Source organism: Nyctibius grandis, chromosome 28 (genome assembly GCF_013368605.1).
Source record: "Nyctibius grandis isolate bNycGra1 chromosome 28, bNycGra1.pri, whole genome shotgun sequence".
Classification (NCBI taxonomy): domain Eukaryota; kingdom Metazoa; phylum Chordata; class Aves; order Nyctibiiformes; family Nyctibiidae; genus Nyctibius; species Nyctibius grandis.
The window spans coordinates 1994245-2020334 of record NC_090685.1 but is presented as its reverse complement, the minus strand read 5'-3'; the positions used below and the strand labels follow the sequence as shown (position 1 = coordinate 2020334).

Sequence of the window (26090 nt, the reverse complement as noted above, 5' to 3'; positions counted from 1 at the left end):
AGAGTTTATAATAAGGAACAAGCCAGCCTTTCAGTGAGCTTTTTCTTTCTCCTGACCACAAGCAGAGTATAAATGATGGCATTCATGGTCCTGGAGGTTCAAGACTCGATGGACTGGTAAGAGCGATGTGCCGAGCAGGAGGTGAAAGCCTCTGCTGTTTGCTGCGCCTGGCTGCCCCCGGGGCTTAGAGGAACCTGCAGCTGCCTTTACCAGCTGTGGAAAGTCTGTTGATGCCCATTTGTGGGGAGATTTGGGGGAAAAGAATGTTGTAGGGGCTTGTTGTTGTGAGCTGGAGGCGAAAGCCTTGGCAATGCCTCCTGTCTACTGTATGCAATGATACGGAGGAAATTAAGTGTTGCATATTATTAGCAGCATTAATTGAAGCTGCTGGAAAGTTTGAGCAATGTGAAATTTGGGTGGTGCTTTTATTTGTGGCTTTAGGACTGTGCGATGAGGCAATTCCTGCAAGTACAGCTCATGGGCACTCTCGGCATGGGAAGGTGACTTCATGGCTCACCGCCTGGCCAGTGTGACTGGGGCAGCATGTAGGGCTTGCAAACACTAGTGTGGCAGTTCCCATTGTCTTTAAAACGATTCCCCAACCAATGGGTTGTGAAAAACGCCTAATTTTATGTAAAAAGAATCTGGTTTAACATTTAACCCACAGCTGTCCCACTGGGATTTTCCAGCTCAGGCTCAATGTTGTGATGACCAGCTTGACTTTTCTGGAGCACTACTCGCTCTTCACTGCAGTCCCAGATGCATACGAGATGCTTGTGGCTATAGATAAGTCCATGGTAAATGTTTTAATCAGAGAGGGAGGCTGGTTTTCTGTCGGTCTTGGTATCTGGCATGTGGGGTTTTATTCAAATAGCCTTAGTTCAGAAGCTGAGGGTCAGAGGCAAGCCTGGCTGTTCAAAAGGTCTTGGATTAATTCATGCCACAAGTCCAAATGTTGGGGCCATCTGCCTAGTCCTAACGGATCTCAGCAGCGAAACCACGTGGCATTGTTTTTATTTCTTTGGAGAAGTAATTAAAAGCAAGCTCAGCCCTGTTAGCCTCAGAGCAAGCGTGGTGGAGATGCTGTGAGCGGGCTTAGGACACGAGCCTCGCGAAGCGAGTACGTTGGAGTTGTCCTGCTTGGAGCCAGCTGCCGAGTCCTTGGCGCTCAGTTAAGAGTCTTTCTGTGACTTTATAGGGCTGTTTTTCTAAGAGAAATGACCCCAGAAAATGGTTGTCTGAGCTTTTCTTTACAGCAGTGGCATTTCTTCCTCATAAGCATTTTTCCACAGAGCCGTCTCCTTGGTAAACTGTAATCCATAGATCAGAAGCTCCATCACAGAGCCGCATGTGGCACAAAAATCCTTCACCATCTCTTATCAGCATCTAATTCAATTGCAAGAGAAAGCAAAGCCCCAGGAGGGGCTCTGCCAGCCGCACGCTGCTGTCCTCTTTGCCCTTTGTCTGTCCTTTCCGTCCTGCCTGTTAAACTCCTAATGGTGGCATCCAGAGAGAGATGTCACACCTCTTGCAGGCAGGGACCTGGCTGGCGTCAGCTCTACTTACAAACTGGTAAAGTGTCTCCTTGAGACAGCACTGCTTTGGAGCACAGCAGACCAGGTTCAACGCCTCAAATGCAAGATGTAGTGGCCAGTGTCATGGTGTCTGCACTGGAAACCTTTTGTGAGGGCAAGACAGGGAGTAGAGATGTAGCTCCTGCCTCTGGCCCTTCCTGTGAGCACCCCCCCAGAGCTCTAGGGGATCAGGGAATGTGCTGATGGCTAATCCCAAAGTCCCTCCATCCTGAAAGCCTCTGCTGGGACTGGTGCTGCGGCAGCCCCAAGGATGGCAGTGGGGCTGACAAAGTGCGTGGGGTCCATGATCGTGACCTGTCATCACCTCCGTGCTGTGAAAATAGGTTGCTGCCTACTGCACCACAGACCGACTGCTGATCTGGCCAGGGAGCCCTTCTCACCTATACCTTCCTTCCTCTGTCCCGCAGTCCCTGTGCCCTGCCTAACCTAATTTCACTTACAGAACTGTTTCTGTAGTGTCTACAATAGCACATCACTCCCTAGGGCCCCTTCTTTGCCTTCATCTTTTGTAGCATCTGTGTCCACTACCACAGTGCCAGAGCTGCCGTATTGGTGCAGTGAAGCTCATCCCCAGGCAGCAGCATCACCAAACTGGAAGAACATCTGCCTGTATTCAGCTGACTTGTACTTTCTTCTTAAGCCTTGGTATTAATATCAAACTTGCAAAATCGTGAGGTATTAGGTTTTATAGAGATGCTGCGCTTTGTGTGACGAGACAGCTGATGGAGGTCTTAATGCTGGAGGTGGTGTGCTGCCAATCCAACCGAAGCTGGGCTGTATTAGCACTCTGGTGTCAGAAATATCCCTCCAGCCGAGAGCTTTGGAAAGCAGAGTGCATTGCCTTTGTGTCTGGGCAGGTGTACGCACTCTGCTTGTCTGACTTTGTGTTTGAATTTGCAGAGAACTTGTCGCATCAAGAATGCCTCCTGTGAATTTGGGTATTAGTGTGGGGAAAAATAATAATAACATCCCATAGAACGAGAGGAAACGGCCTCAAGTTGCACCAGGGGAGGTTTAGATTGGATATCAGGAAAAATTTCTTCACCGAAAGAGTTGTCAAGCCTTGGAACAGGCTGCCCAGGGCAGTGGTGGAGTCACCATCCCTGGAGGGATTTAAAAGATGAGTAGATGTGGTGCTGAGGGACATGGGTTAGTGGTGGCCTTGGCAGTGCTGGGTTAACGGTTGGACTTTATGATCTTAAAGGTCCTTTCCAACCAAAACGATTCTGTGATTTCCAGAAATGTCAGGTTGCAAGACAGCCACCAAGGTGTGAGGAGGGGACACGGCTGAGGTGGCCATTCACAGCTGTCCCCATTGGGTTGTGTCTGCAGAAGTGGGGGATACTCAGGAACTAACAGCAGCCTCATCTGATGAAGATGCTCACTTCTTTCTCCTCTACCCTCTTCCATATTCCCCTTCCATACTCATCTTCTCCCCTTCCTGCTGCGAGACAAGGCCATGAGCAAACGTGGCCGTAGTCAGTCGGGGGTCCTGAGCCTCCCCAGAGTTTGGGGACCCTGCCTGGCTCAGGGGTCCCATATCCAGACCCTCTTCCAGGGGAGGCAATGGAAGGGATGCACGGACATCTGAAGTGAGATTTGGGCTGGTAACTAGACTACTGTTTTTTTAGTTCTGAGAATCTGCTTTCTGTTGGGCCACTTCTATTTTTCAGTTCTGAAAATAACCCAGAACAGTAGGCAGGAAACCAAATGTACAATTTATAAAGTGAAACTGTTGTGGTTTTTGTGGACAATAACATTTTTAGAAAATTCTTCCCTTCTTTTCTCACTAACGTTCTCCATAATGAACAGGCTGGTTTTTCCCCACCTTGTTCCAATCAGCAAACACAGCTTAGTTCAAGGTAAACCCTGCTCATCCTCCATGATTCATCATTCCCTCTCCCTCTACCAGATCCACCACCTGTCTCAGGGTTCAAAGCCAGGAGCGCGGCTGGGATGAAGGGCTGGGGAGCGAGAGATGTGTCTCTCTAAAAACTCCAGCTGCAATGATGGAGCAGCGTTCAGTGAGGTATGCGTTAGGGCAAAGCATGCAAATGAATAAATATGCAATATGTTATAAGAAGTAACTTGATGTTTCTCAATTAATGTCCTAATTGCCTTTTTTTTAATTATTGACTCCAAAGTTACTGAGCTGAGATGCAAATGCTATGGAATATAAAATTGAAGGACTCTTTATTGACATATTGGAATTACAAATTACGTTTGTTGTGAAAAAATGAGAAACTGTCTGTTTAATTGGTTGTAGGTTGCAATTTGTGTGCATTTAGGTAAGAAAAATACAGCTATCTAGGGGACCATTAAAGATCACTTTTCTTTGAGTCAGCAAAGATCAGAGCTGGGAAGGAAATAGATCTATATTCCATAAAACTTCAAACTAACAAGTAGCTTGGTCTGAGGGATTGCTCTTGACAGAGTGAAAGATAGAATCATAGACTGGTTTGGGTTGGAAGGGACCTTAAAGCCCATCTAGTTCCAACCCCCTGCCACGGGCAGGGACACCTTCCACCAGACCAGGTTGCTCCAAGCCCCATCCAGCCTGGCCTTGAACACTGTCAGGGAGGGGGCAGCCACAGCTTCTCTGGGCAACCTGGGCCAGGGTCTCACCACCCTCACAGCAAAGAATTTCTTCCTAATTTCTTCCTAATTGCCTCTCTGGTCAGTAGATGAAGGCAGTGACTCCTCCCATCTCACATGGATTTCCCAAGAAAAGGGAAATCTAAACTGTCTTTGCCTAAAGCAGCTCTTGTTCCCTGCACCCATGGAGGACAGTAAAAGCCAGCACAGGGAACGAAGCCGTGACACCCGCTGAAGGCTCTGGGGGAAGATGAGGTCTCCAGAGCAGAGCTGCCTTGGTCCAGTGCCCCAATGCCATGGTGTAAACAGGCGTGTGTCTCAACAGAGAGCCGGGGTCTCTGCTCACCAAAATAGCTTCCCCCAGGAGGGTAACCCAACGCTCGTTTCTTTCGGATAAAGCCCTTTGAAAACCCCCACTGCAGGCTTGCTAGTGCAAAAAGATTCATTGACGCCATTAATTAAAAGTGAAGCTTATAGTCTGAGCAGCAGAAGCCTCTGGAGATTAAAAATCAACATTTAGGCTAAGAAGGGCTCTGCTTTTAATCAGCTGGAGAATCACAATATTTGGCACAGGATTTCTTGCGGAGAAGGAAATCGGGGCTGTCCGGTGTCATCATTTTTCATCAGTGAAGAGGAGGAGGGAGATGCTGAGGGGATGGATGTAAGAGCAGGGCAAGGGATGGGTGCAAGAGTTTGTGGCAGTGGAATGAGGGGGTGTGGGGAGAGCTGAGGAAAAGCCGTGCGTGAATAGCATCTTGGGAGTCGTGCCTGCTCCCCGCTACAGCACGTTGGCTCCTCGTGTCTCTGTACTGAGAGTGTCTCTGTGTCACGTGGGTACAGCAGGGTCCTGCCTGCATTTGCTGCCTGCGCTGCCTCTCACTGCAGGGCGGCTGTTCTCTCCTCAAACCATACTTGCGGTCTGCTAAATGCAACACGAGGTCGAGTGTCTGCCATCTCCACCTTGTCACAGAATCCCAGCCTAGTTGGGGTTGGAAGGCACCTCTGCAGATCACCCAGTCCAACCCCCTGCCAAAGCAGGGTCACCCAGAGCACGTTGCACAGGGTCATGTCCAGGCGGGTTTGAATATCTCCAGACTCCCCACCCTCCCTGGGCAGCCTGTGCCAGGGCTCTGGCACCCTCTAAGAAGTTTTTCCTCATATTCAGATGGAACTTCCCATGGTTCAGTTTGTGCCCGTTGCCCCTTGTCCTGTCACTGAGCACCACTGAGAAGAGTCTGGCCCCATCCCCTTGACACCCACCCCTAAGGTATTTGTGAGCATTGATAAGATCCCCCCTCAGTCTGCTCTTCTCCAGCTGAACAGCCCCAGCTCCCTCAGCCTCTCCTCGTAGCAGAGATGCTCCAGCCCTCTGACCATCTCCATACCCCTCTGCTGGACTCTCTCCAGTAGCTCCTTGTCTTTCTTGAACTGGGGGGCCCAGAACTGGACCCAGTTACTCAAGGTGTGGCCTCACCAGGGCAGTGTAGAAGGGGAGGAGAACCCCCCTCGACCTGCTGCCCACACTCTTCCTCATGCACCCCAGGACACCATTGGCCTTCCTGGCCCCAAGGGCACATTGTTGGCTCATGGGGAGCTTGTTGTCCACAAGAACTCCCAGGTCCTTCTCTGCAGAGCTGCTTTCCAGCAGGTCAGCCCCCAGCCTGTACTGGTGCACGGGATTATTCCTCCCCAGGTGCAGGACCCTACACTTGCCTTTGTTGAACCTCATGAGGTTCCTCTCCACCCAACTCTCCAGCCTGTCCAGGTCTCGCTGAATGGCAGCACAGCCTTCCTTCCGGTGTATCGGCCACTCTGCCTTTTTGTGTCATCAGCAAGTTTTGTTGTCACCAAGCCATCTCCTGTCCTGGTGAGAATCAAGGTAATGTGGAGGCAGAAGGCCCTCATCTTCAGCTGGGGTCGGTTGCTGTAAGTCTTGCAGCACAAACAAGACAGATCCACCCTGCCAAAACCCCTGCAGCTCCCCTGGGGTCTGTGGAGTGGTGTCCCTTGGCCTCTGAGTCCGCTGCAGTTTTAAGGGCTTGTAATTGCAAAATGAATGGTAGTGTTGGAGCAAGACAGGAAAGGTCAAAGCTACATCCCTCCATAAGGTCCTGTGCCATGGCCAATGTTGGGAGAGGCCACCAGGCCACCTCCAAAGAGGTGGAACAGGTGATGGAAGGAGGGCTTGCTCATCCCCATTAATGTTTAACCTCTGATCCTGCACCCCTGAAGTCAGAGAGGGCTTTGCCATTGACTTCAGCGTGTGTTGTATCGAGCCGTAGCTGGAGAGTGTTAAATCTTTACCATCCCGCTGCAACTGCCTTCGAAACAGTCTGGTTAATAGTAACACCTCCTGCCCCGGGCTGAGATTTAGTTGACAAGCAACTAAGTTCCTCCTGTGATTTTGGGTTTTTTCTATTTGTTTTAAGCAGATCTAATCAATGCCATAAAGGGCAAAGCCGCAGTATCATTTATTTACTGGGGGAGCAGCACAGCAAACAGTCCATCACTTGGCAGTTTGCTGAGCAACGCCACGGATAATCAGCGTTTTTCACTCCCTTTGCAGGGAAGCCCTGCAGAGTACGATACATCAATAGCGCAGCGATGGGAGGGGTTGGTGGGAAGTCCTCTTCTCATAGATCTCATAGCTCTCCGTAGCGGTAACGTTGGGGTTTTTGTTCTACAGAACAAAAATAAAAAGGGTGGGGTTTAATTCAAGTGTTTTAGGTTATAAATGACTTTTTCAGTGCAAATTCTCATAGAAAGTATTTTATTTCAAGCTGCCGTGTTTGTAATAAGGAGAATGAAAGCTGTAACGTTTACCGAGAAACAGTGAATCATAACTTGGGGTTTCAATCTAAGCAAAAGGACATAGCAAATATATTTTTCCACAAGCTTTATGTTTTCATTTCACATATTTCATGGAAAACCTTTTCAACTTCCTGACCGGCTGCTCTCTGGCCCTGTCAGGTGGGGGGTAATTTTCTAATAGATTTGAGAGTTCTCCTTTGCAAGGCCACGCTCCGTGAGCGGCCGTTCGTCCTGACCCGGGGCAGAGCGTCTCGCTCCCCGGAGACTGCCGCTCTCCTCCCAGCGAACACGTGTGCCTCTCCTTTGGAAGGATCTCTTCTCACAGCACACGCTTGTTTTTTTCAAGGGCAAAGTTTGCTTTCAAGCCCCGCCAGAACAGCGTGGGCTGCCGAAGATAAGAGTGACAAATTGGCACGCAGGGAATAAACTTGGGTCCTTGGATGCCGTCGCCGTACCCAGCCTTTCCTCAGATGACACACAAACGGGGGCACAGCGCTTTCGTAGATCACAACTTCTAAAATGCCCTTCTTAGGATGCTGAAAAGGGCCACAGAGATGCTCAGAGGCAGCTTGTTTGGTGACAGTGAAAGGAGAAGCAGCAGGGAAGGGCTTGCACACATCTCACTCTGTAGCGGTCCCACCAAAGGAGGAAACTTCGGTTTTAGCGAGAGGGTTTGCAGGATCTCTGTAACATGCAGATCAATAATTTGATGTGCAGCAGCTGCTCTCAGTAAAGTGTGTCGACGAGCCTCATTAACGTTGGCTTACGAATGCATTTGAGTGTAATTGTTCACTGTACTTAAAAACCAGAACCAGGAGAAATTGCCAAAATATATCCTCTGTGTGTGAAATGCTGGAAATAATGGAGCTGAGGGGTAGACATTAATGTTTAGAGCAGTGTAAAAAAAGCAGGGCTGTGATTTAAAGAAGGAAATAAAACATTTCACCTGGTGCTGCTGTTTTACACAGACAGTCAAGTGCTTACAGCTTCTTCTGCTCTACTGTGAAGTGTGCGGTAGAGCCCGGTGGCAGAGGAGATGATGGACTGTGTCTGGGCTGGGTTCCCGAATCTGGGGTCCCCAGCTGGCACCTCACAGCAGGCTGGTGGCTCCCACGACTGCAGGGTTAACCCTCTGCCTCTGAGCGATGGGAAGGTGTCCCTGGGGATGGATTTCCTTACGAAGCCTGAGGTATCTCTAGGTTGTTGGCACGAGCCCATCACCATCACTCCATCATTGGTTCTGCCTCCTGGTGTTCACTCACAGTCTAACCCAGCTGTGGCCAGGATTGAGCCTGGGAACCTGTGTGTGATTAAAGTATCTCTTTCAGAAAGAAATGCAGTTAAGATGTCAACAGTCAGAGAGTCCCCTGCCCCCCTTGTCACTTGTGCCAGTGGTTAATCATCTCCCTGTTAAAGTTTGTGCCCTTTATCTCATTTGAATTGGTTGGGCTTCAGCTTGAATTCCTGTTCTGTCTTTACCCTTTTGATTAAAGAGCCCTTTTCGTATCCGGTCTTGTCTGCAGATGAGAGTTCTTACACAGAATAATCACACCATCTGCTTTCTGATAAGCTAAACGGAACGAAGTCTTTAATTTTGTCTTTGTCAAGCGTTTTCTTCAACCCTTGAATCACCTTCATGGCTGTATTCTGGACTTTCTCCCCCTTTTTTTAAAATCTGTAAAATTTAGGTGTCGAATTGTGTGCTTAAGTTTTCAAATCAGAAGTGCAAAAGTGCTGCCAAGCCTCAAACCCTGAGCACGGAGACTTGCCTGTCCCATGGCCTGGATCTCACCCTCTGCCGTGCAGCCCCCCCGCCTCCGAGACCCCCCCCATGATGCTTGTTGAGCAGGAAGCCCCTCAATACCTGGGATTTAGGAGCCTAAGGGCTGGCAGGAGGATGCAGCACAGGTCTGAGCAGGGTCCACGGCTTCAAAACAGCCTTACTAGAAGCTCCCCTCCACCTCCAGGTCGCAGCCTTCCGCCATGGTCTTGGCACCGATAGATGCCCTTCTAACCTGCAGGCTGCAAGCACCAAACCCATCCTCTTGGTTGACCACCATCTCGCGTGGCAGGAATGAAGGCTATCAGAAGAGATCTGGCTGTGGCTTTGCCAGGTGGTCATTCAAAGCCCTGCTCCTTTCCAGTCTGCCAGCGAGCAAAGAGAATCTCTCTTGTCCGTCTGTAGAGCCACAGCAAGCATCGCTGAGGTCCGTGTTGCTATCTCTCTTGCTGAGACCAGTGTCTGGCCCCACTGGCCTGCGCTGACCCATCAGTGTTGTTATTTATCGCACGATCCACCCGTTGACCCTTTTGGATGAGGAGTGCGAGACACTGCACAGAGCAGTTCTTCGCAGCGAGCAGTCTGAGTGTGGATTAACAGCTCTGACTCTGCCCTGCTAAAGCGCGCTGTAAAATCCCAGGCTGTGTTCCTCCCATTGAAGATGCAGAATGAATTTCAGTTTAAAATAACATCAGCCTATTTATGATTGCTTTTGTAAATAAGCCCCTGGAGAAGACTGTGGGTCAACACCTGGCTCAATTTTGGCAATATCATTTTGAGCTGAGATCTTCTTAAACTGAATCAGCGTGAGTTACTCACTAGTTGATACAAGACCTTTTCTTACGTAACAAAGCCAGGACAGATACAACATCTCCTTTCTGATCTGGTGCCCCACCAAACTCCCCAACCTTGTCTCTAACCGCTCTTGGAAAGGCCAGTTTAGGATTAGACGAAATGCGACTGCACACGGGCTTTTGTATTGATCTGGAGTTCATTTCTCCTAACCTTGCTCCCTGGTGCTTTTGTGGCCTTACTTCTTTCCCTTGATTGTTCTGAGGACCTGCTGTGCTCGCAAGGGTGGGTTCAGATGGGCAATGCCGGTGAGGAGGCGTTTACCCAAAACCACACTGAGTATCTACCAGGCTGGAACCACCAGACTCCCTGTGCAGAGTGATGCACCCAAGGCCACCATCACTGGGGACCAAGGGCACCTCCAGCTCTTCTGGGGCATTTTGCTTTCTGATTCTCCTAGCAGAATATACAGGGCAGAAAAGGAGAGACCCAAAGTGACCCAAACTTTCCTGAAAATTTATTGAAGTTGCCACAATGGCTGTTGGTTTCTTCCTGGCTTCTCCAGCCTGGTTCACCTGAGAGGAACCTTTTCCTGCCAGTGAAGATACCCAGGGAAAGTGGACTACAGGAGGCAGCGCTCTGGTAGTGTAGTCATTATATCAGATGGAAAACTGGGGTATCTTCCTGAAATCAAAGAAGCTGTGGGACTCTGTAGCCATTGAGGATCAAGCCCCTTAATAAATGCTTCCATCACCATCTCAGGGCCATTCCAGCAATGGTGCATCCTCATTTCTTTTCAGCAAACCTTACAGCGGACCCAAAGAGGGGTTATATTTGCATCATCTTCACTTTTTTTTAATCACCCTCTCATGATTTTTTAAAGCTGAGATACCTGAAGCGCTTAACTCTATGTTGAGTGTCTCGTTAAATTTCAGAACCCTGCTTTCCTCTGCTCTGTTAATTAGGCACTTGTTTGAAAGTCTAAATCTGAAGGCTTGGGTATTGACTACAGCTTTGCTAACCTAAGGTGAGCTGTTCAGTGCAGTTAAACCTTGCCCAGCCAATTTCTTTTCTTAACGTCCTTCACCCTGCTATTAAACAGGCATCACAGATTGCTGGAAAACCCTTGTGTTTCCTCTGCGTTGGCTGGAGAGTGTCTCTAAGATTTATTTTAGCTCTTGAGCTCCATTGTCACTTGAGTTTTGTGCTGCAGTTGGTGGTTAATAAAGACTGCCTGTCCATTTAGCAGGCAGCAGTTAATGACCAGCAAGAATTTTGTCTTGAATGCTTGAGTAGCCTGTTGGTTTTTTAGTTGTTTTTTTTTTTTTAAGTACTGTAGAGTATTTCATGTATTTGCATAACGAACAATGAGCCCACTGTCAGATGCCAACATGCTTTTAATATCTGCAGTTTAGGATTCAGTATTTTCATCTGCCTGACATGGAGATATTTAGAGCCAGTCTCCCCACGGACACGCAGGTCTCTGGGTGGGATTCAGGTACCTGATGGCTTGACGGACCTGACCCTGTGGATCACACACTGGTGCTCCTTTGTCTCAGCAGTTACGGGGTGTGTAGCAAGGACACTGGGCAGCCAAAAGCGAACAGCCTGGCTCGCTGGCATGTGCTGCTCCTCCACCCCACATTAGCTTCGCATCAACCAAAGAGCGATACCAGCCAAGCCAGGAGAGCAGAAGGAAGGGTGCAAAGGACAGGACATCTGAGAGGTCCATGCTCTATGCTGAGCCTGCACTGCCAGGCTGTGGGGAGGAGGCAGAGGAATGGTGGTGAGACACTGTCTCAGGTTGCCCAGAGAAGCTATGGCTGCCCCCTCCCTGGCAGTGTTCACGGCCAGGTTGGATGGGGCTTTGAGCAACCTGGTCTAGTGGAAGGTGTCCCTGCCTCCGGCGGGGGGTTGGAACGAGTTGGTCTTTGTGGTCCCTTCCAACCCAAACCATTATATGATTCTATGAATACTCCCAAAAGGAGCTTTCCTGGCTGCATGGCTTGGACTGGAGAGAAACAGATGCTGGGTTGGAAATGCATGGTGGAGAGTTCCCAGGAGAAAGCAAGGCTGGGTGATGGGAGACCTCCAAGGCAATGAGTCTCAGTGAGGTGTTTGCAGGTGAGACACTCGTTCGGGTTTGTGCGTGCCTCCCCATTTCCGTCAGCCACATGCCAGCAGCACACTGAATCCCAGCCTGGTTGGGGTTGGAAGGGACCTCTGGAGTTCATCCAGCCCAACCCCCTGACAAAGCAGGGTCACCCAGAGCACGTTGCACAGGGTCGCGTCCAGGCAGGTTAGAATATCTCCAGAGAAGGAGACTCCCCACCCTCCCTGGGCAACCTGTGCGAGGGCTCTGGCACCCTCACAGTAAAGAAGTTTTTCTGGGGGCATCACCCACCTTTGGTATTGGTGGCCAACTCCATAAGCAAGTGCCATTTCAGGGGCAGCTGTAGCCACTAGCTCTCCAGCTTCCTGCTTCCCAGTGCTGCTCAAACCGAGCTGTAATCCCCCTGCAAATCGCCAGGTCAGGCTGTACCACTGACCTTGCTGGGGACTGATTACCGCTAAGCCTGTCTCGCGCCCAGTTTTGAAAGGAATTACTTTCTGGGTTTTGTTGTTCCACGCTCTCCTGGTCTATCTCATAATTCCTTTCTTTAAATTATCTCCTGCAACTGGTATGTTCCGGCTGCTCCAGTATCTGCTCCAGGTTGTACCTCTCCTCTCTCCGATCCCTTGACACACAGCCTTTTCCCTTCCCACTCTTCTCCTCCCAGCTCATACCAGCTTGCTTCAATGCATTGGCCCAGACGGACCTTCCTTGGCACATGCCCATTTTGTCCCGACAAAGGTGCCAAACAAGGTAGACTGTAATTTAATTGAATTTTCTTCTGAAGCTTTAAAGTGGGATAATCCTAAAGCTTAGTCTTGCCTCAGAGTCACAGCTAATGGCCTCAGTCACTTGTGAAAGAGGGTTTTTTTAGATTCTTGGTCTCATCAGCATCTCTCATTCTTTACTGTCTTTGCTCCTGATAAATATTTTGGACATGTTGGTAGGCGGAGGATTGCTAAGACTACACATAATCCCTCTCTGAGCAGCCCTGTGCACGTGTGTGCGTAGGCAGAAAGACTCGAAAATGGATTTGGAGGTGAAAAATGTTACTACTCCGTGCAAATGTAGCGTTTTTATCTTCTGAAGGTAGTAGGCATTTTCTGTTCTCTACCCAACGCCAGATTGTAAAGCAGGTTAAAAGGGACAGTGATGCGAATGTGTTGCAAAGTACAAGTCTGCACTGAACTGTGTCCAGGCTAAAAAATAAAAACAAGAAGAACTGAGCAGCCCCTGATGGGGGGTTGTGTTCTCTTGTTGAGCTTTGTAAAAATCTTTTCAACGTAGGATCTGATCTCCCTGCAGTGGGGTGGCAGTGACAGACAGTCGTAAACGGTTAATGAATTAGCAGTGGAAATGCGAGACGTAGCTGCATTAGCTCCAGTTATAGGTGGGCCTGGAGGCTCAGGGAAGGTTAAACAGCTGCCCAGGGTTGCACATGAGGCCGGAGGCTGACTGAGGACCTGAATGCAGATCCCCACATTCTCCTCTGACTGTCCCCACGAGCCTGCTCTGCCGCCAGGCTGCTGGTCCTGCCCTGTGGGGCAGCGGGGCAGGAGCCCCCATGCTGCAGCATCGTGGGGACTCACACTGGTCCAGCGCTTCAGAAGGGATGGGCTCGTGGAGGTGAAATGATGCAGAAAGTGGCTTGGGATGAATGAAGAACTGGGAGAGAGATGAATTCAGAGCAGCAAACTTTGGTGGAACATGGTGGTATTTATGTGTAGAGCTTGGTTTCTGATTTAGAATCACAGAATCATTTTGATTGGAAAGGGACCTTTAAGATCATAAAGTCCAGCCATTAACCCAGCACTGCCAAGGCCACCACTAACCCATGTCCCTCAGCACCACATCCACACGGCTTTTAAATCCCTCCAGGGATGGGGACTCCACCACTGCCCTGGGCAGCCTGTTCCAATGCTTGACAACCCTTTCGGGGAAGAAATTTTCCCTGATCTCCAATCTAAACCTCCCCTGGTGCAACTTGAGGCCGTTTCCTCTCATCCTGTCACTTGTTACTTGGGAGAAGAGACCAACACCCACCTCGCTACACCCTCCTTTCAGGTAGTTGTAGACAGCAATAAGGTCTCCCCTCAGCCTCCTTTTCTCCACACTAAACACCCCCAGGTCCCTCAGCTGCTCCTCATCACACTTGTGCTCCAGACCCTTCACAGCTTCGTTGCCCTTCTCTGGACTCTCTCCAGCACCTCAAGGTCTTTCTTGTCGTGAGGGGCCCAGAACTGAACACAGGATTCGAGGTGCGGCCTCACCAGTGCTGAGTACAGGGGGATGAATCCTGCCCTGGTCCTGCTGGCCACACTGGTGCTGGTACAAACTACAATACTGGTGGCCTTCTTGTGCTGACCACTCACAGCGACTGTGTTCAAAGCAGGCAGCAGCGTAAACCTCCTTTAAACCAGCTGCTCATAAAAACTATGAACGTGCTGGTAGAAACACGCAGGAGGAAGTTGCCATCTTGTGGAAGCAGAAGTGCTGGTAGTTTCCAGCACAGCCGAGAGCCCACGCCGATGGCTGGATGTGGCGTGTCCCTGCCCCACCACCCCACCAACACAGAAGGAGCCATCAGTACCATGCCGTAACGCACCCACCGCCTTCACTGGCCTTTGGGACGCCTCATCCTCTACTGGTGTGGGATATTTTCGAGTACTAATCTCCATAGCTTGATCTCTGGGGAGATTTGCTTTTCTCTCGGCATGGGCTTTGTTGAGGCTCTCAGCAAAGCCCAGGAGTTCGGGGCTGTGTCTGTTGGGTTTGCGCCATGTTGCTACCATGCTAACGGCTGGTGATTGCCAGGTCTCTACCATAGCTGAAATCTTTGCTGCTCTGCAGGCTGGGGGAAAGGTAAATAGTCATGTTGGTCATTACAAGCATGTAGCTGGGAAGGAGGTCAGGTCTGTCTATCCAAGGTTTTAGGGTGTTGATTCATATGGGGAGGGTTAGAGGGGAGAGGGTTGGGGCGTTGCTGGTAGATTGAGGTAATTCCCCTTATCATCCTCCATGCTGGGCAAATTCAGCACCTCCAAACTGTGCAGAAACCCCATGTTTACATGTGCAATGTCTTTCCCCCGTGCTTTGCATGGCTTCGGGTGAGGTTTGCAGCGGATCTGGAGGTGGTTCTGCTCAGCTGGACGCGCTCGGTGGGCTGCAGGGGTTGCTCCTGGGAGGCAGCAGCTCATGGACCAGCTCTCTCCAGGCACGCGTTGGTCCTTCGGGTCATCCGAAATCAGTGGGAAAGTCTCGGTCACACAATCCTGTCCCTCTGAGGAAGCACAACCCTTCAGTTTTTCTCTTTTCAACTGAAAAGGTGACACAAGGTTGGTTCCTCTTTAGACTTCTTGTCAACTCAGCATGGTGGGCAGAAGGGCAGGGACACCATGGGCAATGCAAGTCTCCTCCTTCCTTACTTAAGACCATAGCTTGCAGCTTTTTGAAATAGCAATTGTAAACTGAGGAGGGCATTAAATAAAGGCTACACTTCTCTCTCCCCCCTTCCTCGTCAGAAGAATTCAATCAAAATCCCTCTTTATTCTGCACAGAGCCCCTGGCTTTATGCTTTATATCAGGGAGTTGGTCCAGCAAAACACCTAAGCTGGAGGGGTGTCCTCTTGCATGTAATTACGTTGCTTGTGTGCATGGATTTAATCAACTAATTAACTGATTTCTGGATCAGCACCAGGGTACTGAGCACCTTACAAACTGCCCTGTCTTTGTGTTCTCTCGCGCGGTGTTTCACATGGATCACGTTAGACCTCTGTTCTGCACACCTAGCGCCTGGCACCTGGTTATTGTTTCTTCCCTGGTAAACACCGCTCTGAAATCCTTAATTCACCGTAAAAATCTGAATATGTAGATAAGTCACATGCATTGACTCTGCTTTGTGATTAGTTACCAAAATCACCACTTCCAGTGGAGATGCTCTGCCCCTGGGGCATGCAAGAGCACCAGGGCGTATGACCTGGGTAACCAGCGATAGGACGAGAGGAAACGGCCTCAAGTTACACCAGGGGAGGTTCAGGCTGGATCTTAGGAAGAATTTCTTCACTGAAAGAGTCATTAGGCATTGGAACATGCTGCCCAGGGAGGTGGTGGAGTCACCAGCCCTGGAGGTGTTCAAAAAACATCTAGATGTGGCGCTTCAGGACATGGTTTAGCAGGCATGGTGGCATTGGGTTGGTGGTTGGGCTTGATGATCTTTTAGGTCTTTTCCAACCTTAACAATTCTATGATTCTATGGTTCTGTGACTTAGGATTTCCCTTCTGCAGACGTGCTTGCTCACGGAGAAGGAGAATTCATTGAAACGTTAGTAGTCATATTCAGAGGACACGTTTAAATGTTTTGCTTTGCTCGAGCAGCTCCTTCCTCAGCTCCTGGTGACTGCAAAATGTGATCTTGGAGATCCCAGCTTGGCTCCATCCCCAGTCCCCAGCACCACACGTTAATGGGAGGCATAATTTGCATCCAGCCCAGGTCAGAAGGGCTTGAGTTTCATCATTGCCACATAGTGCGTGTTCAGTGACCTGTGCTAAGCGAATGGCATCATCGCAATAAAATTGTGTTGATCTGTGTTTATAGAATGGAGTTGGTTAATGTACTCAGTTTCGGGGTTTGATGAGATTTTCACTCTTTGGGAGATACGGGAAGGGCAGTAAATGAAATGTCTTGATTTTAGTGAAGGCTTTGTGGAAACGTTTTGGGTAGTAAGCCAGTTGAACAGTCTATTTTCTGGGTGCAAAGCCTTGGAAAAAGTGTTAGTCTGGGAAATTAAACATGAAGTGAGCATGCGTGGGGTACAGGGGAACTTCAGAAGGTGCCGCTGAGTGAGGCAGACAAGGCAGAACGTCCATCAAGGTTCAAAAGGACCACAAGGATTATCCTGTGGATAGCAAGGGTCAGCTTATAGCAAAGACTTAGAGTTACAATCCCATCCTATATACTCTTTCCACTGAAAGAGCCAAGAGGGGTAGTAGGGTCTGAAGCTGTGAAGATGCTTAATTACAGAATATTCTGAGACCAGAATTAAGATGCAGCCTGATCTGGCAGCAGCGCCCATCCTGCCACGCTAATGGCCATGGAGATGGATGGCAATTTAGCTGAATACTCCGGGCTGTGAATGGCGGCCGAGGAGGTGTTGGCCACTTTTGTTCTCCACTTTGGAGGTTTCAGCCTCCAGCCAGAGGGCAGAGCCATGCTGGCGGGGGGAGAAGATAAAGCTGCCTTAGATGGAGAATCAGAAATCTGGGAATTCATTCCACGAAGGAGGTTTGGCCCAAGCAGTGCTTGAGCCCAGGTCTGATTTTATCATTGAGTCTGGTGCTGCATTGTAATGTAGAAGCTGCAGAAGCTGACATGCTAGGAAGTTTTTGAAGAATGGATGTCCTATTTTTTAGTGCATCCTACTGAGCAAAGAATGGATTTAGCAGAAATGATGCCATGTTATTTTAGATCTCATGTGTTATATGCTAGAGTGGCACCTGGACCTGTAGATGGTTAAATCCAAGACCAGGTCCATGGTCTAGAGACTGTGCAGTCTGATGCCCAGGTCCCTCAGTTCTTAGGCTTTCCCTGCCTCTCTGTGGATGCCAGTTTAAGTTGTGTTCAGGGAGAACAGCAGAAAGGGGAGGTCAAGGCTTATGTCAGACAGCAGTGTGGGGAAAGAGAGGACAAAATGAAGAGCTGGCGGTAAATAAAGTGTCCAGAAGCTCTTCTGCTGTTGAGGACAGGAGGGAGGCAGGCTGGAGTCCTTCCCGAGAGGGAACAGTCTGCAATAACTCCGCTTTCCGAGGTGTTTCTCATGGGATGAGAGTGTTGTGGCAGTGCCAGGGTTGTGCTGGTTAAATGCTGCGCCCAGATTTGGAAGGACGAATTGATGAGGCTTCAGTTTGCTGCAGCAGAGCTCGCCCAGGTTGCGCTGGGAAGGGACCTTGCCGCCGTGGGTTGTGTGTGCTCACTGCGTGCCAGCGTAGCTCACACGCAGGATTAAGGGGTAGGTTTTAACTCATTTCTGTGTTGCATGGCTATCGCCTCTTCTCTGTCGCTGCTGCTGCCACCTCTGTAGGACTGCAGTCACCTGTTCTGCCTTCCCTGCCATGTTTCTTCAGTTACTCTATTAAATTAATGGACATGCTCAGTGTCACCCTGCACACATGCTGTCATGTGTACTCTTCTCCAAGCCTCCCATAGAGGCAGGATGGATGGATCTTTGGTTTGACCCAGGCCAGCAGTTTGAATGTTCTTGTGGTTGTTGGTGCTAGCAAGAGATGTCCTGTTTCTCTAAGTGGTTTTGAAGCTGGCTGATGACTTTCTGCTGGGATTTGGGGGGACTGAAGGCTGCCTCACAACTGACATCCAACAGCAGCTTCGAGTTCCCATTGAAACCCACTGAGGTGGATGTACACATGGATCCTGTCACTGTGGCCACCTTCTCTGATCATCCTTACTGTGAATATTTGACTTACACAGGTATGTCTTGGACTAAAACACTCAATGCTTTGGGTCCAGTGCTTCCTTTGTGCAGCGTGATACTGTATTGCACAGTGGAAGGCACATTTTGTGACCTGTGTCAGTCAGACCTCTTTGTGTAGGTATTCCAGCAATGATCCCATACCTTCACTCTCTGAGGAAGAGCTCTTTTTACCCACACTACATCGAACGTCTCTGCCTACATGACGTGCCTGCAGAAATCGGTGGGCAGTGATCATTGTGCAGGACAGTTGTCTTTTTTCTTTTGTAAGTAACAGCACTAAAATCCGTATTATAAGCCAGCAAGAGAAAGCTGCTCCCCAGAGCTTTTTGCTGGGGCATTCAGCATCTTATCTGAGTAAGCAAAACCCCAGCTAAGCAAACACCGGCAGGGTCAGGCAGCGTGTGGTGCTGCTGGGACATGCAGAACAAAAGCATCGTTGCACTCCCAATAAATTGGTCCCATAGGAATTTTGCTTTGAAATTATAATTGACCCAAGGAAGAAAATTATTTCATGGACTTTGAACTCATTTAAAAACTCCATCATTCATCTACATTATTCCTGACACTTAATCAAAAGAAATTTAATGATTTTTCTAACTAACGTAATTTAATGTTGCTGGGAACGTATCTGCTCCAAAGTACATGGCACTGATTGTAGGAGTCGAAGGTGTTTATTAGCTCTGTTTGTCGCAGCTGCTAAACACCTCTCAGGAATTTCAGAAGTTTCCACAATTAGGAACAACTGTTTTGGCATCTTTTTAATGACAGATGTTTGTGAATTTGTGGAATTCCATCTTTTGTGGAGTTTTATATCTTTAGAACCTTCTTTTATACAAATGAAAAATAACAGTATAGCAGTAAACCCCAGATTAAGAAATATTTAGAAGAGATTTTTTTAAGTCAAACTTTGAGTGACAGTTTTAAATCAAACTTTGGGTGCACACGCATTAAATTCTGGGACATTCACAGCACAGCAGGATTTGGCTTCAGCCAGCAAACCCTCTAATATGGCCCTTGTGTAGGAAAGCATCTCTGTTCAAGAAAGCATTTTCTTATGTAGCCAACTTAAAGGGAGCGATTCATTTCTCTTAAAGAAATGCTGCAGTTTCATGGACTTCAAGTCATGAAACCATAGTGTCCTGCCCCATCTAAGTGTTCCCAGGCATAGTCAGAGCCAGCGTGGGTGTCGTGGACTCGTTGGACATGTCAGTCCTGTGCCCAAAACCGGAGCTTACACATGTCCTGCACGTGGGTCGGGGCAATCCCAAGCACAAACCCAGGCTGGGCGGAGAATGGATGGAGAGCAGCCCTGAGGAGAAGGACTTGGGGGTGATGGGTGACCAGAAGCTCACCATGAGCCGGCAACGTGTGCTTGCAGCCCAGAAAGCCAACAGTGTCCTGGGCTGCATCCCCAGCAGCGTGACCAGCAGGGCGAGGGAGGGGATTCTGCCCCTCTGCTCCGCTCTCGGGAGACCCCCCCTGCAGTGCTGCGTCCAGCTCTGGGGCCCCCAACATCAGAAGGACACGGAGCTGTTGGAGCGAGTCCAGAGGAGGCCACGGAGATGCTCAGAGGGCTGGAGCCCCTCTGCTCTGGAGACAGGCTGAGAGTTGGGGCTGTTCAGCCTGGAGAAGAGAAGGCTCCGGGGAGACCTTCTAGCACCTTCCAGTACCTGAAGGGGCTACAGGAAAGCTGGAGAGGGGCTTTTACAAGGGCATGGAGGGGGAATGGATGAGGGGGAATGGTTTTAAGCTGAAAGAGGGGAGTTTGAGATGAGATCTGAGGCAGAAATTCTTTGCTGTGAGGGTGGTGAGACCCTGGCCCAGGTTGCCCAGAGAAGCTGTGGCTGCCCCCTCCCTGGCAGTGTTCAAGGCCAGGCTGGATGGGGCTTGGAGCAACCTGGTCTGGTGGAAGGTGTCCCTGCCCGTGGCAGGGGGTTGGAACTAGATGGTCTTTAAGGTCCCTTCCAACCCAAACCAGTCTGTGATTCTATGATTCTATGAAACTTGAAAGACAAGACCTTGTTTGTAAGTGCCTTCTAGTTGGTGGGTTGTCTTCTTGAACAAGTGATGTCAGACTTAGTGTATATACAACCATGACGTTTGCCAAGTTGTGCAATACCCTGGACTTGCAAGAACTGTTACTGCCTCTAGTCAAAGTCTCTGTATGTCACAGGATGTGATGTTTCACCCCAAACCATGCTGCTGTGCTAACCCTGAGATTAAAAAGCATTTTGAGAAGGTGGCTAAAACACACACCTGCTGTTTTCACTCGTCTGAAAATAGAAGAGTTTGTAAATCCTTTGGTAATACTTCTGTGGTAATTTTTCATCTGAGCATTGTCACGTGGCAATGTTTTCCAGAGGGTGGATAACACCAAATAAAGTCATCCTGGTGTTTCATTTGGGACTAATCCTGCTCCACTGAAGTTAATGGAATAGTTAATTGAGTTCTGTGAGTGCAGGGCAGAACCTGGAGTAGCTGGTGCTACCAAAGCTCGTGGAGAGCAGCTTTTGGTCTCAGTTCATGGACTTTTTGACTGAATTTTGCCAAGGTTTCAGCATGAACTGAATTCCTCCTAGATATCGACAGATCTAAATGAGTATGAAGTGTGAATGCCCTAATGGTAGAAAGAGATTCAGACCTTGCACATTGCCAGGCACCAGAGAGTCTGTGCAGGAGGAAATTTCTGGCTAAGACACAGATTTTCTTGTGTGTAATGAGCTCAGGCTGAAAGGTTTTCTGCAACTGGATTGTTCAGAACCTTCCACTCCTCCTTGTAACTTCTCTGATGTCTAAAAAGGGTTGTGCTCATGTTACAGTCTTACCCAAGAGGGTCTCAAAGACCTTCTTAGAGATCTTCTCTTCCCAGCCAGTGTTTTTTATGAAACTTGTAGGAATTTACACCGAAGATGCAGTAGCATGAGCAGCTTTCAGGTTTGCCAGGAGCAGGTTCAGAATACGCACACTGTCCCAGTCTCATCCTTCTGTCCTGGATTTCCTTGAGATGGGGTTTTCCCCCTGTCCATCCTCTGAAGCCGTGGTCCTGGGAACCACCATATTCTACATACAGTAGAGATGAGAAGAGAGGTGGTCCAGGGAAACCCACCCAGCCCCTGGAGAGACACGTCCCCCAGCATCTGCCCACCCTCCAGTGCAGGTGTGGGTCAACCTTTGCAGGCACAGCAGAAGATCTTACCGCGCTGCCCCGTGCCCTGCAGCGACTCTGCTTGCCTTGCCTGCACCATGACTCACCCCAGTGAGAGACAGCCCAAAATCCCCCCGGAGGTCCCCAGCCTCCTGCGTCACCATGCCTGCCGGGGTGGGGGAGCCCGGGGCAGGGGCTGTGAGTGGAGAGGGCACCGGTAAGAGGGGATGGGGTCCAATGTGTGTTTGCTTTGAGCCATACGGTGGATTTCCTACGCATGTCTGCTCTTGATCTTCCACTTTCTCTTGCTGCCCCATCGTGAAAGATGCTTTTGGCTCCACAATGCAGGTGCACGAGTCACCATGATGCGTCTGGCCTCGAATGCCGTGGGGACCCTGGTAGACCTATTTTACTGGGGTGCACAGGAGCGAGGTCTGGTTTTACTCTTAATACCTTTAAAATAAAATAAAAAGCACACTGCCTGCTTGCTGTTAATCCTCAAGCTGGGTGCCTGCGAGTACACGTGCAGACGTGAGGCTGGAACCAGGTCAGTAAATAGAAAATGACACTTTTTTAAAGAAAATGATGTATAAAATCTCATAAGGTTTCCTTCCCCTGACCCTGCCTGTAAATCCTGCCTGCGCTGGGAAGCAGCAGGGCTCCCCTCCCGTTTCTAAGCTTCTCAAAATGACAAAAATCCCTCAGTGGCAAATCCTAAAATTACTGAGACAGGGTGAGTGTGAATGGCCGACCAGATCCATATTGTCGTATGCAGAGTCAGGAGGTACCAGGGATTTATTCTGTCCAGCAGGGAGGACGTTAGGTAGATGGACATACCTGCTCCTGAGCATCACTGAAAGAGGAGAAAAGTCATTAGCCAGCGTTAAAATGCCCACCAGCCAAAATGAGCCCATGTAGGATGTGTCCTGTAGCTCCCCAGCCCCACAGAGGAGTGCTGCAAGTGACAAGAGATGGCTTGTTGGCTTCTTGTCCTCCCAACCATAGACATTTGGGGGGCTGCTGAGCTGTCCTCCCACAAGCTCCAGGCTCCATCTCCCTGCGCAGCCATGGAGGGGGTTGGCAGATGCCGTGTTGAGGTTTAAACCTGGTCATTGCACCACTGAGATGCACACTGAAGTGTGGGGAGGGCGGCTGGTGAAGGGCAGAGCTGCTCCCTTGCCATCCCTGTGAGGGTGGTGAGATCCTGGCCCAGGTTGCCCAGAGAAGCTGTGGCTGCCCCCTCCCTGGCAGTGTTCAAGGCCAGGTTGGATGGGGCTTGGAGCAACGTGGTCTGGTGGAAGGTGTCCCTGCCCGTGGCAGGGGGTTGGAACTAGATGATCTTTAAGGTCCCTTCCAACCCAAACCAGTCTGTGATTCTGTGATTCTATGATCCCAGTGTTAGGAAGATATTTCTTCCTGGACGTGAGTGTGGAGATAGGATTGACCTGAGGAATGTCTTTGGGGGAGTCATTTTTACTCTCCCTCGGAGCAGTGATACTTGATTTTGGTTTGATTTCTTGTCTGAATGTCTTTACCCAGACAAATTAATTCATTTTTTGGCTTTGCGAGAGTGTGACTGATTCAGCGACGGAGCCATGGGAGGTAGCACAGCACAGATGAACATCAAGTCAGATTCAGGCTGGTGGTGACTGTCTACAGCAGCCGATACCAGTCTGGGCTCTGCCAGCCTGCTTTCCCTGCAAGCGAGATAGTCCCCAGATAACCAACTAGGTCCCCTTCAAAAATCCCTTCCTCTGATCCCCCTCATCCTGTAGAAACCCCAACCCACTGATATTTTCTCTAAATGGAGGCATTGCTCATATATACTCATCCCACTGCAAAGCAGCATAAGGATCTACCTGCGGCTTGTGCACGAAACCCTCAGACGTGCGTTTTTCCAAGAATAAACCGTAGGATAGTTGTGAAATGGTTGCAAACTCTTCCTTCCCATTTCCTAACCTCCAGGGAACAAGCAGAAAATATTCAGTGCTTGTTAATGAAATTCTGTATTTTGAAAGAAAAAAAAAAAACCAAATAGAAAAATAACCCCCAAATAACGCTGTCCCTTTGTTCTGCCATCTCCGGTCACTTTGTTCCCTTCATCTCTTTGAGAAGTTCGTCCTTTTGTCACATGTTACTGTTTCTGCTGCTGGGTTGAGTAGCTGAATTGCTTTAAACAGAAGGTAATAAAGTTTACTGCAGTCCTTGCAGGACAGAGTCAGTCCACAGTGGAGATGCACACAGGAGCACAGGTCTGGGTTGGACTGGCACCACTCAGCCCTCTCAGACAGGACCTGTCCTCCCTTGGGCATCGTTTGCCGTGTTGCCCTCGCATCCCTTATTCTGGCTCCCAAAAGCAAAAGCACCTTAAACAATAACCAACAATAAACTGGAATGTGGTACTTTTAATTTAAAAGAGACCTCATAGGGGAGACCTTCTAGCACCTTCCAGTACCTGAAGGGGCTACAGGAAAGCTGGAGAGGGACTTTTTACAAGGGCATGGAGTGACAGGATGAGGGGAAACGGTTTTTAGCTGAAAGAGGGGAGATTGAGATGAGAGATGAGGAAGAAATTCTTTCCTGTGAGGGTGGTGAGACACTGGCCCAGGTTGCCCAGAGAAGCTGTGGCTGCCCCCTCCCTGGCAGTGTTCAAGGGCAGGTTGGATGGGGCTTGGAGCAAGCTGATCTGGTGGAAGGTGTCCCTGCCCGTGGCAGGGGGTTGGAACTAGATGGTCTTTAAGGTCCCTTCCAACCCAAACCAGTCTGTGATTCTGTGATTCTAAAAAAAAAAAAAGCAGCGCTGGATGCATCCACCTACCTCCTTCGCAGTGTTGAGCAGAAGGGAAATTGGTTTTATCCTAATTAGATTCATGCCTGTTCCAGTTCTGGCCCCAGTAAGGGAGGGTCCATTCTGGCTCCAGTTTGTGCTGGAAAATACTTTGCTTTTGCTTTTTCCTGCTGGATCCAGTGTCAGAATGATGGTCCCAGCAAACACAGCCCAGCACACGCAGCACCCCGAGCCCCGCGGCACTGGGACCGGCAGCCCGGGGAGCCCGTGCCATGCCCGTACGTCTGTGAGATGTGGTGCGAGCTGTAGGGTGGAACCTGAACGTCCTTGGTCTTTGTAAAATCCAGGCGGGTGCCCGTGCTGGTGCGGGTGGCAGCGGCTGCTCATCCTTGTGTGTAACGGCACGGGCTGTTGCTATGGTTTCAGCACTAACGCATCAGGTTGTAGGAGGCAAAGCAACCCCTTAGAGAAATAAATCAGTGCTGCTTTGGGAAGGGATTATTAAATATTACTTTGTTATTATTATTGCTGCTTGTTTCATTGCTGTAGCTGCTGGGTGTTTGCAGGGGTGGTACTTTAGAGCAGCCCAGCGTGCTGTACAGGCAGTTTGTGCCGTGCTGCTTCCAGTCCTGCCCCTGACCCCTGTCACTGCTCCGGGGGAGAGCCCGGGACTGGCTGGTAACAGTCTTCGTGCCAAAATCCCAGCGACAATCCCTGTCCTTCTGCAGCACCTAAGGTGGGTCTGTGTGCAGGCATTACCCCACAGGACGGCACCGGCTTCAGCCCATTGTACAGATGGGAACACCAAAGCCCAGAGCTGCCAAGGGACTCGCCAGGGGCCCCAGGGGCACAGAGGCAGGAGCAGAAGTGAACTCTGCATGTCGTGAATCTCGAGTCAGTGCTTTATTCACCTCATTCAGCTGAGCATCTCTCTAGTCTCCTGTGTCAGCCGCTGCCCTTGGGTATAATTCAAAGCTTTAGGCTGTTTTGGCCTTGGAAGAGTTTTGTCTGGGATGATTGTGTCGTCTCGCCTGGGCCGGGATCTTGGGATGATCTGGGCCAGTGTTTCTAACTGGGAGCCTTTAATCTAGCAGTAAATGGTGCATCCCTGCTGCAGCCTGTCGCTAACCCCTTGGAAAGACACCCTCTCGCTGCTTATTTACCTCTGTGTGTGCTTATGAAAGAAAAACAAGTGCTAAGGGATATCTCCCCTAATGAATAGACCTGTGTGTGCACGCATGTAGTGCGGCATCTTACAAGTCCATCTCAGTAGTTTTTAGGTCTGAGAATGAAAGTTCTAATGAGTAAAATATTGATTTCCCATAAAAGGGTTTTAATCAAATGCCCTGACACCCCGAGGGGGACAGAACTCTGCTACAACACCAAATTGCACTTCATACACCATCTATTTTTCAAACACTATAAATGAGCCTGCCTGCTGGATGTATGAGAGTTCCCAGATGTCATACATCACAGGGAACAGGGAGGGCTGTAAGGAGAGCCAGAGCTGTCTGCCTCGGGAAGGGGATGGTCTGGCAAACCCGCTGGTGAGCTATGGGGAAAACAAGGCTTGTTACTCCCTTCGTCAGGACCTGCAGCCCATGTGAAGGTCTGACAGTGAGGTGCTTGCTCAGGCCTTCAAAGTCCTTGTGGCCCTGTTTCTCCTGAAATGAGGATATTTGTTTTTCCCTTGTTGGGCGCCAGCCAAGCTTGTGCTGTGCGAGGAGCAGGAGCTCGCTGGGGGACACCACCGGTGTGTGCTCCACCACGCTGCAGTGTGCTGCCACCACCAGCGTTGCCCCATGGGGCTTTGTACTTTCATAGTGCATTTGGCAGAGACCTCAGGATGCGTTTTGCAAATCCCAGCTACAACTGGTGAAGGCAGGAAAGGAGATCCGTGGTGCAGACCAGAGACAAGAGGGTTGCCTTTAATTGCTGTCATTGCCTTTACATCCAGCAGGCCTTTGGCATCACCTCGGGAATGGA

At 49.7% G+C, this 26090-nt stretch overlaps 1 protein-coding gene across 4 annotated transcripts in view; it reads left to right on the top strand.

The window, feature by feature from the left end:
• RALY (RALY heterogeneous nuclear ribonucleoprotein) overlaps window positions 1-26090 on the top strand; it is a 144057-nt gene that overhangs the window by 65484 nt on the left and 52483 nt on the right. For 3 of the 4 annotated variants that reach the window (XM_068419652.1, XM_068419654.1, XM_068419653.1), the window contains one exon: window positions 3508-3624. The exons of the other annotated variant lie outside the window; for it this stretch is intronic. In XM_068419652.1, coding sequence (XP_068275753.1) covers window positions 3574-3624 — 51 coding nt within the window. In that variant the 5' untranslated portion in view covers window positions 3508-3573. The remainder of the gene's footprint in view (window positions 1-3507; window positions 3625-26090) is intronic. 4 annotated transcript variants of the gene reach the window in all.